At 37.0% G+C, this 15517-nt stretch overlaps 1 protein-coding gene and 1 pseudogene across 5 annotated transcripts; one reads left to right on the top strand and one right to left on the bottom strand.

Annotated features, from left to right (window-relative positions):
* Positions 1-7424, top strand: LOC107630518 (protein MEI2-like 5). Of its 5 annotated transcripts, none has more exons than XM_016333682.2 (13): positions 1-137; positions 1023-1081; positions 1170-1313; positions 1399-1844; positions 3179-3337; positions 3441-3557; positions 3690-3841; positions 4288-4379; positions 4863-5817; positions 5903-5987; positions 6077-6145; positions 6279-6458; positions 6656-7424. In XM_016333682.2, exons 2-13 carry the CDS (start codon positions 1051-1053, stop codon positions 6704-6706), a joined length of 2481 nt encoding a protein of 826 aa, XP_016189168.1. In that variant the 5' UTR covers positions 1-137; positions 1023-1050; the 3' UTR covers positions 6707-7424. The 5 variants fall into 5 exon arrangements, 4 of the variants coding, with proteins under 4 accessions (XP_016189168.1, XP_016189167.1, XP_020974585.1 ...); XM_016333681.2 differs by having other exon boundaries at positions 7-137; positions 969-1081; XM_021118926.1 differs by having other exon boundaries at positions 26-137; positions 780-1081.
* On the bottom strand, positions 8695-10735 carry LOC107633150 (annotated as a pseudogene).

Raw genomic sequence — 15517 nt, 5'->3', positions numbered from 1 at the left:
TATATCAAATACCAATTCTGGTTTTTTAGGGGCTAAAGAGACAAGTTTCTAGGTACCTAGACCCTCAAATACCAATTCTGGTTTTTAAAATTCGTAAGCTTTAGGGTTTTCTGACTGTTGCACCCTTCGAATTTCAGGTAAATTCGCGTGTTTCCGTTTTGATTCACTCTTTCTCTGATTTTCCAATTCCAAATTCTGAGTCCTAATTGTTTTTGTTGTTTGAAATTAACCGCTCGATTATAGCCCGCTTTTAAGTTGAATTTGCTCTTTGAGTGCAGCGGTTATTTTCATAATGATTGAAGGGATTTCTTTCATGGTTATTCTGAACTCTAAGGTTTCTGAAAGTACTTTTAATTTTTGGTTTTGGGTTTTGGTTTGAAGGGTTGTTTTACCCTTTGGTCAAGACAAAAATATTTTGTTTATTTATTGTTTATTTAGCACTAATTTGGGTTGGTTTTATTGTTGCGATCACCTGCTTTATTAAATGGTGTTGGTAACCGCTAATACTTTATTTTCGAGCATCCCTTGATATGCTATTTTCTTTCCGAATGGGGGGAAAAAGGAGAGAGAGAGAAGAATTGGCAGCTCGAGTTTAACTACAAGGGGCCTTTCTAGTTTTAATATATTATTTTCCCCTCACTCACTTTTTTTATATTGAAGCAGAATCTTGTGTTTGTGCTGAAAACTGTTCAAAAAGTTTTTGTTCTTTATTTATTTATTTATTTATTTATTTTTTTGTGCTATCTATATGGGGATTGATCTTTAATCATGGTATGCAGCTTCAGCTGCTGCTGATTCTTGAGGGGAGCTTGGGTTTGTGTAATTGGATATAGCTTGCACTTTTTTATTGTGGGAAAGAATAAAACAATGAAACTTCCAAACTCTATTTAGTAGAAAATAGAATATTCCCAATCTTGGTGTGATTAGCTTTTTACAAGTTTTGTGGTGGTTGCCATATCTATTGCAAGGGATCTTAATTTTCCTGATCAAGACAAACACTAATTGATGTAATATCTTACTAGTCTGTGACTGAAGCAGAAGGGTGATGCAATGAAGCAGTCTTTTGATCCTTCATCTTTGGGTAATTATCTAAATTCATTTCTGTTTTGGTTACCATAATGAGTTCTACGTTGAACTAATTGTATTGTTTATTTTATTATTACAAATAGGTCCTTCAAAGATTGCATCCATAAATATACCTAGAGGAGTGGGGTGCAGTGCACGGGGGGTTTCATCTGGATCTGATTCATACCATGCGTCATCTGATGCTAGTCTCTTTTCCAGTTCATTACCTGTTCTTCCACACGAAAAGTGTATGCCATATTTTTTTACAGCACCTTTAGTCTTGTACTCCATATTATAGAAAAACCTTTTGACCCATTTTTTGCCAACTTGCAGTGAACATAAATGATACTGAAAATGGTTATCAATCTGTTGATGACATCTCATCTGGCTTTGAAAAGCTTCAAGACAAGGGTTCATTAGAAGGTGTCGGTGCTCATGCAGTGGGAACCACGCTTCCTGATGATGAAGAGGAGCTTTTGGCCGGCATAATGGATGATTTTGATCTAAGTGGTTTACCTGGTTCTCTTGAGGACTTGGAAGAGTATGATCTTTTTGGAGATATGGATCTAGATCCTGATCAGGATGGTTTCAGTGCGGGCATGTCCAAATTGAACTTCTCCGATAGTGTTGTTAGCAATGGTTTGCCTCATTATTCTTTTCCTAATGGTGTTGGAACTGTTGCTGGAGAACATCCATATGGAGAGCATCCTTCTCGAACGCTATTTGTCCGAAATATTAACAGCAACGTGGAGGATTCAGAGCTGAGAGCTCTTTTTGAGGTTAGTATAAGGTAGTCTGATTTAAATAGACAATTTTGTATGTACGTTTATTTGCTTGTTGAGTTCAATAGTATGCCAACTTTGTTGGTCTTGACATTTGGATATCTTTGTTAACAACAAAATTATGTAAACAAGACAAAATTGTTTAGAATTTAAAACTATTTACTGTAGATATTATTTCTGGAGTTGTTCGGACTTCTGAAATGATGAGGTTCCAAGTAATGAAAAATAGTATATTCTATTTGTATAGTCTAAGTTCCTATTTGTTTGAAACCTTTTCAAGGAAAAGAAAAAAATGAACATTTTTAAAGAATATGCACAAAAAGAGTGCAAGATAATTAGATGCTTTCGTCAGGAAAAATAATTAAATCAAAAGATGCTACGACAGTGCTTCTTTCAAAATCAAAGTTGAGAGAGAATAGCATCTAAAGTAAAGATCTAGAACTAAATTAAACTAAATTATCATAAAGTATAGTATTTAAGCTTAATGAATAGCTTTTGGCGGGCATATGCTAAGTTAAAAATAAATTGGTTGTTTTGGTGTTTGTGGCTACAAGTTAGAAACTCTCTACTGACGGGAGATTAAGGAGGAAGGCATGGAGATGATTAATTGACAAATTGCGTAATTGTAATGTGAATTTTGCTTGCATTTTCCCCTTTCAATGAAGTGCAAGTCTCCCAAAAGTTAAATCAACATTGTGGGACTAAGAAGGAAAGTAGTTTACCTGTGAAGATGAAAATTAAAAGCTTTTGCCATACCTTTTTCTTTCTTCAGTCAAATATATATTGCTCAAAATTCTGAACTGTAACACAGTTGCTTCTTTGTCTCAAAGAAAGCAAGTGCTATATAAAATAAATCATGTTGGGGGGAGGATTTTGTTGTTATAGACTTTCATGTCTCAAGATTGTGCTGAACCCTATATATGACAGCACAACTACTGTGAATTTTGTATCTATGTATTTATAACTGTAAATTAATTTTACTTTTTGAATACTTGATATGTTTCTACGAATAGAGTTAATCATGAACTTAAATCTATATTGACATGACTCCTTAGAAAGTTCTAATGTGAGCCTTAAAATAGTTTTAATTTCAGATGTGAATCCTTAGTTCCAAATGTGTGCATATTTGTGGAAGGTAGGAAGGGCCTTTTCTCATTATTTTTCTGTATACATTTTAAACATTGTAAATAGAAACAAGTGGCTGCAATTTGTTTCTGGAACACATTAAATGTGCTTCATTATCCCTGATCAAGGGTTAATTAATTAACTGATATATCATTCAAAATTTTTGCTGTAAGAATTGTTAATTGTGATTTTATATTATTTTCCAGCAATATGGTGATATTAGAACCCTCTATACTGCATGTAAACATCGGGGTTTTGTAATGATATCCTATTATGACATCCGTGCTGCTCGAACAGCTATGCGTGCATTACAAAACAAACCTCTGCGTCGCAGGAAACTTGACATACATTTCTCAATACCAAAGGTATTATATTCTCCTTAACCTACTTCACAGTCGTCCTAAGTTTTTCTTAGTAATTGAATGCCTTGACATTCTTGTACTTGCTTTCTTTTCTTGCACATCCCAGGATAACCCATCAGACAAGGATATCAACCAAGGAACCTTGGTGGTTTTCAATTTGGATCCATCTGTTTCAAATGAAGACCTCCGTCAAATATTTGGGGCTTATGGAGAAGTCAAAGAGGTGATTCTTTTATTTTTCTGAACTGCTATTGTCAGATCTATTGAGATGTGGGTAGATGTGCCTCTGTTTCTGTGTCCTTTTTAGTTCTCTAACTAAAAATAACCTTATTTTTAATGATCAATATCTTTGCAGATAAGGGAAACTCCTCACAAGAGGCATCATAAGTTCATTGAATATTATGATGTCAGAGCTGCAGAAGCAGCACTAAAATCATTAAATAGAAGTGACATAGCTGGTAAACGGATAAAGCTGGAGCCTAGTCGGCCTGGAGGAGCTCGTCGAAAGTGCGTACACCAATTATTTGAGATGCTTTTGGTTGATTTTTATTTTTATTTTGTGATATTCATTGTTTACTTTTGGTTGAATTTCATGCAATGTATTAACATATCATTGTTGAACAGAGTTATGGTTTGGCGAATGTGTTTTCTGTTAGCTTATCTTTGTTGGTACTTGGATATAGTTTAATGTTCTCAGAGTGGCTCAAATGTTATGATTTTGCTAATAAGTGTTTGTCTGTTTGGCTTAGCATGGTGCTTGGATAATAGCATAAAGTGCCCAATTAATATTTTTAGCCATTGAATTATTGTAAAATTAGCTTTGTAAATTTATATTGTGGATAGAAAATTTACCACTAACGGTTGCTTCTTGAACTTCAAAACTTTTGCTGCCTTCTTTTCTAGCATTTATGTTTATATATCAATCTAGTATTGATAACATTTGCGCCTCTTAGTTTATTGCTCCAACTAAATCAAGAGCTTGATCAAGATGAAGCTCGGAACTTTCGGTATCAAGTGGGTTCACCTGTGGCCAACTCTCCACCAGGTAGGTTCTTGTGATCTTCTTTGCAGACTTAGGCTTGATTTGGTAAAGCTTTTTGAAGAGGTGCTTGTGCTTTTTAAAAGCACAAGCTCCTCATTTTGTGTTTGGTAAATAAAAAAGACCATGTGCTTGTGCTTGTAGCTTTTAAAAGATGGGGATACTTTTGAAAGCAATTAAGGTGGAGCTTTTCAAAGTTGGCTTGTGTTTTTCAAAATTTAAAAGTCTAATATAACCTCATATATTAACTAATTTTCAAATTTAACACTTAAATTTATGTCTTTTATAGTATTTTTAAATTTAAAAAGCTGTTTTATTAAATGTAATTGTGGTTGCTTGTGTTTATTAAAAGTCATTTTTAATTTGATTTACCAAACATAAATGCTACATTTTTTAAAAAGTAAAAGTTTTACCGAACTAAGTCTTAATTATGATGTTCTTCCATCTGTTGTCTGTTGTTGAATTAAGCTGATAAAGCTTTTATTACAGGTAACTGGATGCAGTTCACTAGTCCTGTCGAGCAGAATTCTATGCAAACGATCAGTCATTCTCCTGGCTCTAGGATCATGAGCCCAACAACTGGTAGCCACTTGCCAGGGCTGGCTTCAATTTTGCAACCTCAGGTATCGAATACTGTGAAGGGTGCAACTATCGGCAAGGACTTTGGAAGGAGCAATCACGGAGAGCACATTTTTACCAGTATGAATTCAACGCAAGGAACTACTTTTCAGTCACATTCACTTCCAGAGCCAAAATTCAGCCAATATCGTGGATCTTTGTCCTTGTTTGGTCCATCAACATCAAAATCAAATGAATCTTCGATGGAAACCTTGTCTGGGGCACAGTTTTTATGGGGAAGTCCAACCCTTTACTCAGAGCGTAATAAGCCTTTAGCTTGGCCAAGACCAGCTGCGGTGCATCCATTTACATCAAATGGCAAGGGGCATGGCTTCCCATACTCAAGTCAAAGTACTTCCTACGTTGGGGCATCCCATCATCATAACGATCATCATGTTGGTTCTGCTCCATCAGGTTTGCCACTAGAGAGGCACTTTGGTTTTCCTGAGTCACCTGAAACTTCGATCATGAATAATGTTGGTTATGGAGGCATGGGTCTGGGGCACACTGATGGAAATTACATGGTTAAAACAAGTGGGTCTGTTAATGCTGGCATTACTATTCCGAGAAATATTTCTGAGAACGGTTCATCAAACCTTAGAATGAGATCTTCTCCTAGGCTTAGCCCCGTGTTTTTGGGCAGTGGTCCATATGCAGGACTACCACCTACTATCATGGATAGTTTGACCGACCGTTCTCAGAGCAGATGGATTGAGAACAATGAAAGCCAAGTTGATAGCAAGAAGCAATTCCAGCTTGATTTGGATAAGATTAAATGTGGTGAAGATACAAGGACTACATTAATGATAAAGAATATTCCAAATAAGTATGATTGACTTTGGTGGCTGTTTATTGACCTCTATTGTGACATTGGATGCTTTGATGATTCATTAGTTGCTGATAACTTGCAGGTACACTTCAAAAATGTTATTAGCTGCCATTGATGAAAATCACAGGGGTACATATGATTTTCTCTATCTCCCAATTGACTTTAAGGTACATTTTTTGCTTGAACAAGTTTTAAATTATGTACAGCTTTCTTCGAAATCTAGAAGCTGATTTTCTATTGTTGTTTGTAATTGCAGAATAAATGCAATGTGGGATATGCATTTATCAACATGTTGTCACCCGCTCTTATTATTCCATTCTATGAGGTAGGTTTCATCAACTCTACTGATTCTCATATCCATCTTCAATAAAATTACTTGGCATTTAATGATAATATCGTAGAATCTATTAAAGAATCCCCCTCAAATGGTAGATTCACTAACTTGTTTGATTTTTCAGACATTCAATGGGAAGAAATGGGAGAAGTTTAATAGTGAAAAGGTTGCATCTTTGGCATATGCTCGAATACAAGGGAAGACTGCACTTGTGAGCCATTTCCAAAATTCAAGTTTGATGAATGAAGACAAGCGCTGCCGCCCAATTCTCTTCCACTCAGAGGGTCCCGAGACGAGTGATCAGGTAGTGTTATCGACTACTATGTACCCAGTAAACAAATAAATACCTGGTTTGTTTAATCTTCGATGCGATGCTCTTCATGAGGTTGATATTTGGAACTAGTTGCTTTGCATCGTCGTCATAATTTTATCGTTTGGATATATTTTCTCCTGAAATGGAGTTATGGATATCTAACTGCTGTGGGTGCATATGTACTGTAGATCATACAAGAGCATCTTCCCTCCAACATTTTGGAATGTTCAGGCACTTAAGCCGATTGAGCCGTCAAGTGATTTTGCTGGGAGTCCGACGAAGGACGGATATCCCGTAAGCTGAGACAAGTTAACATCATATCTGCAGAATTGGTCGGATATCCCGTAAGCTGAGACAAGTTAACATCATATCTGCAGAATTGCATAAAACGAAACCTTTTGCTGTTAATGTAAACTTCTGCAGGCGCGTCACTGGTTCTGCATATATTTAGGAAATATAACTAAAGGGTGTAGATTCTGTATCATAGTCATTTTAAGGAGTATTTTGCGACCAAGCTATAAGAAGCTTGGACCATTTTGACTGGTTTGCTTCACAGGTAACTTATGTTGATGGTGGAGACCAAGGGCTGAAGATTTGAGCAAATCTGGTTTTCATTCTAGGGAAGGTGTCTCACTTGTTTTGCTCATCATGTGCTTTCTTTTTTCTTTTATTTTTTGGGGGGCGGGGGGCCATTTCGGGGTTTGTTTTTTTAGGGATTTTGTTTTTATTTTTGAAAAAATGTCAATATGGTTAGAGCTTATTTAGGTCTGAGAGTGAGAGTCGGTTGGTAAATTATTAGCATGGGGTACACAACGAAATTGTATAGGGAGAAATAAGACCACTTGTTTCTAAATGCCTATAATGTACCGCTACTGTTGAAAACGACGTGTATAAAAGTGCGCTTTTATGCGAAAACCTCTGGAATATCTTGGTTTAATTAATTAATTAAATTTTATTTTAACATTTATTTCAGTTAACTCTTTCTATTTTTCCTTCATTCTAAATGGTCCCGGAAAAAATTTCTTCATTCTAAATTATAACTCGACTCAACTCCGCCAACTTAATGACGTGTTCATGCACAAACGGTTCCAGAGTGGAGTAAATCGCAAGGTTTTGAAACCAGATCAGTTTTCGAATAGTTAGTTACTTATTTACTGGTTTAATCAATTGAGGATTTACACATACAAGTTTTTTTGGCTTATAAGTCTTATAAGTTGGTACAAGTCCAACAAAATATATGCATTATACTTCCACATTCAAGAGTAAATAAATGCATGTTATTCAACCACTTCCTGTTTCTAAAGCGCACTACTCATCATGCATTATGAACGACTCTTCTTCCATGAAAACGAGTTTCTTACCAAATTTGAAGATAATGGAACTTCAAAAATATACCTAAAGGATTACAGAAATACACCAGAATTCACCCAAAAGATTATAGAAATACACCAAAAGAATTACAAAACTACATCCAAAGGATTTAAAAAATACACCCAAAATTCGTTGAAGTACACCTTATGCATAATTCAGAACTCTTTCTTTCTCCTCCTCATCTTCTACTACTGCTTCTTCTTCTTCAAAAACGATTTCAGAGCTTGATGTCAAAAAATAATGAAAATCGAGAATAACGAAGAAAGAAAACAAAGAGAAAAGCACGTAAATGAAGAAGGAGAAAAAAAAAAGCAAGAAACGAAAGAAAAGAAGAAGAGGAAGATGAAAAAGAACGTGTACCAAGAAGAAGAAGGTGCAGTGAAGAAAACAATGGAAATCGAAGAAAGAAAATAGAGAAAAAAAACGAAAGAAAAGAAGAAGAAGAGAAAGAGGAATAGAAACGTGCAGCAAGAAGAAGAAGGTGCAGTAAAAACGTACAGTACAATTCGAAGCGCGTAAGTACGATTTAACTGTTTAATCGATTTAACTGTAGTCTAATAAATTATAAATAAATACTTAAAATATAATTATAATTTAACATAAATTTTAAAATCTTTTAAATTTAAAATATTATATCAATTAAAATCTAACACAATCTTTGACCTTATCAATTATTAACAATTTATCATTTACTAATCATTATATTACCATTGAATTCATTAAAATAGTCACAATAAAAAAAATTCATTGAATTAACCAAACTAATAACAAATATTCGATTATTTATTCATCTAGTTTATTGAGTTAATTCAATTCATCTATTCCTTCATTGAATTAAAAAAATGAGCACAAAAAGCACAACAATGTAGTTTATATACACATGTAACGCATGAATGAGATGAGAAGAAAAATTTGATATAAACTTGATCTGTAGAAAAATTAGAACAGGTGGTGAATTGTGCAGTTCAATTTCAGATGCCAAGAAGCCGAAAGGAGTCCGCCACCACTTTGAGCTGATCTCGATATCTTCTCCATCGCCTCTCATCGGCTCCCACAATTAACGTGTAGTACCTTCCTGCACATATCAATGCACCTTATTAGTTAGCATTAGCATTAGACATGATTGATTGAGTCTATTGTTACTTTATGGAACACTGAGATTTTGCTTGTATGGCAGGTTAGTTACCATTTCCTATAGCAATTGTTGCAAATGAGGCACTTGAGTAATTTGGAGAAGTAAGCACATATTCAAATGAATAGTAATATTTTTCATTTACCGTTTTCTGCCATTCAGAACTCAAATTATCTTTAATTCATCATGATCATATATTTAGTTCTTTCAGATTAGAAATAAAAATCAGTGAAAGCAAACCTCCGGCATGTCATATATTGTTAGTCTTTGATTTGGTGCTGCATATCTATCTATGTTTGACCAAAAACGATACAACCTGCTTAAATGTACAAATTATTTTTTTGAATATCAAAATAAAAATAGTGTGTATAAAGATTTGTAGACAACAATATGCAGCAACATCACCTCTTCCAATGGGACCCATATATCTCGGATGTCTTTCTTCTCAGTTGGTATGAACCTCACCCTCACATTTTGCAACTTTAGGTATCTATCTTTGAATGCAGAATCATGAGCCATGAAGTCAAATTCCTACAGATTAAAGGACAATCATTCATTCATTCACTCTTTGGAAACATTATCTATATATCTGTTTCTATTGGATTGGATTATCATGCAAACTCACCTTCCAAGTAATTGGCGCTAATTCTCTAACTACACATACCTCCAGAAATGCAGTCACAAACTCACAATCCAAGCACAATTAATCACAAAACACAAAGCAGCACATCACTATACAAAATAATCACAACCCACAAAACAGTAGAATACTGAACAGAGCATAAAAAAACACAATCATAATCACCTGCAGAGTATGACGAGAACAATATCTTCAAAACACGAAACACATTCAATAACAATATCTTCAAAGCACTAACCTTCGATCTGAAAAAGTTGGCCAGCACTTAACTATTAAAGGAAAAATGATTAATCTTATATTATTAGATCTCATCTCACATCATTGAAAATATTGATGATGACTAATTGATGGCTAAACATCACAAATTCTGCTGGCCCTCTAGCAATCCTTGTGATTTTATGTCTAGTAGGAGCGATTTGATATACGGTCGGGGTAATTTGTGAGGAAAAATAATGAGTTAGGGAATGTGAATTCGCGTTCATTCTGTGGTTCTTTTTTTTTACTATATTTTTCATTCTCATTTTTTTAGTGTTCTTTTTGTTCTATTTTATTAAAAAAAAAAGTTACTGAAAAAATAATGAATAATAGAGTTAGTTTAAAAGTATATTATAATGGTCAATTATTTTTTCAGACACTTGAAGGTATAAGATTTATTTGTGAAAATCTATGTGATATTGTTGTTCCTTTTATAATATTATTTGAGGAACTAAAAGGTATAATTTGTGAAAGAATTGATCCTTAAATATTGAAAAGAGTGACTAATATTTTGTATAGGTATCCTGTACCAGTGTTTAGTAAGTTCATACATTTCGAGATAAAATATGTCACTGATAACGCAACGATACAAGAAATATTTTCAATATATCATGAAAGTCGATAAGAGGTATGTCATTGATGAAACAATGATGCAAGAATGAGAGAGGGCACTTACTTTAAGAAATTAGGGAATAGGGTTATGAGAGAGGGCGAGAGAGGGTGAGAGAGAGGGAGGTGGGAAACCATCGGACGGGGTGGGTTGCGATAACAACTTCTAGATAAAGATCCGAGGGTTTGGAACCGAGATGAGTATCTTCGACTGGAACAGGATTCTTTCACCGTTTTTGTAGACAGGCTACCGGTAGACATATCGAAACAAGAATTATTTGGTTTGTTTTCATGGACAGGAAGGATTAATGACATTTACCTCTCCAGAAGTGGAGTGGTGTACCTCTTTGCTTTCATCCGATATACCACAAAAGGTGGTGCTTTGAAAGCAATTTCAGAAATGAATCGCTTGTGCTTACGGGGGAAGGAGATCTTCGTAGGGGAGGCTAAGTACAGGAGGGACATGTCTAAAGGAAAGAGGACACTGGAAAATGCAGATACCAGGAGAGAACCAGACAAAAAGAAGATCGAAGGGGGGAAATCTCAGATCGAACATGGTTGTTCTTTGGGAGATAGAGTGGTTGCTAGAGGGTTAAGAATGGTTCCGACTGAGAGCCAACCGGGTGGAAGCAAAGCTTTGGAAAATGTAAGTGATCCGCACGCAAGTAGTCTGCTGAAGGACGGAAAGGGCTCGGGGGTAAGGATAATCCAGGCTTCGATGGTAGAGAATAACTGGGCTTGGTTGAAGCGGAGCATTGTTGGAAGTACTATGCAGGCCATTGATTTCCAGTTATTAAGTGCCGTAGCTCGAACGGAATGGCCTAAAGTCGTAAAGGTTTGTGCATTGGGAGCATACAAAGCCTTGTTAGTTTTTGATAGTACACACAGTGTGGACGAGGCGCTCACTATCCACATGACTAATCTCTTGAAGTTTTTTAATCGAGTAGGACGCTGGAGTGAGCATGATCATTGTGACAAGAGACGAGTATGGATTGAGTGTATCGGAGTTCCATTACATACGTGGTCTGAAGCTACGTTTCGTGAGATTGGTGAACAATGGGGAGAGGTAGTGATGTGCGAGCGCGCAACAATGTCTTGCTTGTCGTTTGGCGCCGGTCGTGTGTTGATTGATACGCCAAGGTTTGATATTATTCATGAGAAGATATGCATGTACGTAGGCTGGTGCAAGAAATTGTGATCTTAGGCAACGGCGTCAAAAATTCTGTACGCACGTCTTAATAAATTGTTTTTCATTCACAACTTCGATACAACTAACCAGCAAGTGCACTGGGTCGTCCAAGTAATAAACCTTACGTGAGTAAGGGTCGATCCCACGGAGATTATTGGTATGAAGCAAGCTATGGTCACCTTGTAGATCTTAGTCAGGCGGATATCAAAAGGTTATGGAGTTTTCGAACATAAATAATAAATAGATAGAAAATAAGGATAGAAACACTTATGTATATCATTGGTGAGAATTTCAGATAAGCGTATAGAGATGCATTCGTTCCTCTGAATCTCTTCTTTCCTGCTGTCTTCATCCAATCAATCTTACTCCTTTCCATGGCTGGCTTTATGTAAGGACATCACCGTTGTCAATGGCTACTTTTTATCCTCTCTGGAAAATGGTCCGATGCGCTGTCACTGCATGGCTAATCGTCTGGAGGCATCACCCTTGTCAATGGCTGCATCCTATCCTCTTGTGAAAATGGTCCAAATGCTCTGTCACAGCACGGCTAATCATCTGAGGTTCTCAATCATACTGGAATAGGATTCACCCTCCTTTTGCGTCTGTCACTACGCCCAGCACTTGCGAGTTTGAAGTTCGTCATAGTCATTCAATCCCAGAGTCTTACTCGGAATACCACAGACAAGGTTTAGACTTTTCGGATTCTCATGAATGCCGCCATCAATCTAGCTTATACCACGAAGATTCTGATTAAGAGATCCAAGAGATACTCATTCAATCTAAAGTAGAACGGAAGTGGTTGTCAGGCACGCGTTCATAGGGAATGATGATGATTGTCACGTTCATCACATTCAGGTTGAAGTGCGAATGAACATCTTAGAAGTGGAACAAGTTGAATTGAATAAAAAAACAGTAGTACTTTGCATTAATCTTTGAGGAACAGCAGAGCTCCACACCTTAATCTATGGAGTGTAGAAACTCTACCGTTGAAAATACATAAGTGAAAGGTTCAGGCATGGCCGAATGGCCAGCCCCCATGATCTAAGAACAAAACGTCCCAGGATGTCTAATACAATAGTAAACAGTCCTATTTATACTAAACTAGTTACTAGGGTTTACAGAAGTAAGTAATTGATGCATAAATCCACTTCCGAGGCCCACTTGGTGTGTGCTTGGGCTGAGCTTGAATGTTACACGTGCAGAGGCTCTTTCTGGAGTTGAACGCCAGGTTGTAACGTATTTCTGGCGTTCAACTCTGGTTTGTGACGTGTTTTTGGCGTTTAACTCCAGACAGCAGCGTAGAACTGGCGTTCAACGCCCTTTTACATCATCTAAACTCGGCCAAAGTATGTACTATTATATATTTCTGGAAAGCCCGGGATGTCTACTTTCCAACGCAATTGGAATCTCGCCATTTTGAGTTCTGTAGCTCCAGAAAATATACTTTGAGTGCAGGGAGGTCAGAATCCAACAGCATCAGCAGTCCTTCTTCAACTTCTGAATTTGATTTTTGGTCAAGTCCCTCAATTTCAGCCAGAAAATACCTGAAATCACAGAAAAACACACAAGACATAAATGCCACAGACACATAACTGGGTGAACCTTTTCAGATTGTGACTCAGCTTTGCTAAAGTCCCCAATTAGAGGTGTCCAGGGTTCTTAAGCACACTCGTTTTTTGCTTTGGACCTTGACTTTAACCGCTCAGTCTCAAGTTTTCACTTGACACCTTCACGCCACAAGCACATGGTTAGGGACAGCTTGGTTTAGCCGCTTAGGCCAGGATTTTATTCCTTTAGGCCCTCCTATCCACTGATGCTCAAAGCCTTGGGATCCTTTTTATTACCCTTGCCTTTTGGTTTTTAAGGGCTGCTGGCTTTTTGCTCTTGCCTCTTGGTTTTAAGAGCTTTTGGCTTTTTTTGCTTGCTTTTTCTTTTTCTTTCTAATTTTTTTTTGCTCTTTTTTTTTTATTTTTTTTTCTGCAAGCTTTGTTCATTGCTGCTTTTTCTTGCTTCAAGAATCATTTTTATGATTTTTCAGATTATCAAATAACATGTCTCCTTGTCATCATTCTTTCAAGAGCCAACATATTTAACATTCTTAAACAACAACTTCAAAAGACATATGCACTGTTCAAGCATTCATTCAGAAAACAAGAAGCATTGTCACCACATCAACATAATTAAACTAAGTTCAAGGATAAATTCGAAACTCATGTACTTCTTGTTCTTTTGAATTAAAACATTTTTCATTTAAGAGAGGTGATGGATTCATAGGACATTCATAACTTTAAGACAAAGTTACTAAATACTAATGACCATGTAATGAAGACACAAAGATGGATAAGCACTTAAGATAGAAAAAACGAAAAACAGAGAATGTAAGAACAAGGAATGAGTCCACCTTAGTGATGGTGGCGTTTCCTTCTTGAGGAACCAATGATGTCCTTAAGCTCTTCTATGTCTGTTCCTTGTCTTTGTTGCTCCTCCCTCATTGCTTTTTGATCTTCTCTTATTTCATGAAGGATGATGGAGTGCTCTTGATGTTCCACCCTCAATTGTCCCATGTTGGAACTTAATTCTCCTAGGGAGGTGTTGATTTGCTCCCAATAGTTTTGTGGAGGAAAATGCATTTGAGGCATCTCCGGGATCTCATGGTGATGAGCTTCATGCGTCTCTTGAGATTCATGAATGAGCTCTCTTGCTTGCTCCATCCTTTTCTTAGTGATGGGCTTCTCTTTCTCAATGGGAATGTCTCCTTCTCTGAAAGCTCCAGCCGAGTAACATAGATGGCAAATAAGATGAGGAAAAGCTAGCCTTGCCCCAGGAGAGGGCTTTTCGGCTATTTTGTAGAGTTCAAGGGAGATAACTTCATAATCTAAGTATTTCCCCCGAACCATTGTAATGTAATTCTTTGGGTTTGGGTTCTTACTTTGATCATGGTTCCTAGTGATCCATGCATTGGCATAGAACTCTTAAACCATTAGGATGCCAACTTGTTGGATGGGGTTTGTTAGAACTTCCCAACCTCTTCTTTGGATTTCATGTCGGATCTCCGGATACTCATTCTTCTTAAGCTTGAAAGGGACCTCGGGGATCACCTTCTTCTTGGCCACAACATCATAGAACTGGCCTTGATGAGCTTTGGAGATGAATCTTTCCATCTCCCATGACTCGGAGGTGGAAGCTTTTGTCTTCCCTTTCCCTTTTCTAGAGGATTCTCCGGTCTTGGGTGCCATCAATGGTAATGGAAAAACAAAAAGCTTATGCTTTTACCACACCAAACTTAGAATATTGCTCACCCTCGAGCAAGAGAAGAAAGAATAGATGAAGAAGAAGAAGAAAATATGGAGGAGAGGGGGGAGGGGTGTATTCGGCTAAGAAGAGAAGAGAGGGTTGTGTTGTGTGAAAATGAAGAAGAATGGAGGGCTATATATAGGGAAAGGAGGGGGGTTAATTTCGGCCATATAGGGTGGGTTTGGGTGGGAAATTGATTTTGAATTTTGAAGGTAGGTGGAGTTTATGAGTTAGGTTTATGGGGAAGAGTGGATGGATGTGAGTGGTGAAGTGGTGATGGGGAAGAGAGATTAAGGTGATTGGTGAAGAGTTTTGGGGAAGAATGTTTATGGGATTGTGTGAAAGAGGGGTGAGAAGAAGTGAGTGGAGGTAGGTAGGGATCCTGTGGGGTCCACAGATCCTGAGGTGTTCAAGAATTTACAACCTTGCACCAAATTAGGCATGCAAAATGCCCTTGCACACAACTCTGGGCGTTCAGCACCAGATTGGTGCTTGTTCTGGGCGTTCAGCGCCAGCTCTTCTCCAGGGTGCAATTCTGGCGTTCAAACGCCCAGATGCTG

This window comes from Arachis ipaensis, chromosome B03, assembly GCF_000816755.2.
Source record: "Arachis ipaensis cultivar K30076 chromosome B03, Araip1.1, whole genome shotgun sequence".
Taxonomy (NCBI): Eukaryota; Viridiplantae; Streptophyta; class Magnoliopsida; order Fabales; family Fabaceae; genus Arachis; species Arachis ipaensis.
Note: the sequence above shows the minus strand (reverse complement) of the source record. Positions and strands in the feature narration are given on the sequence as shown.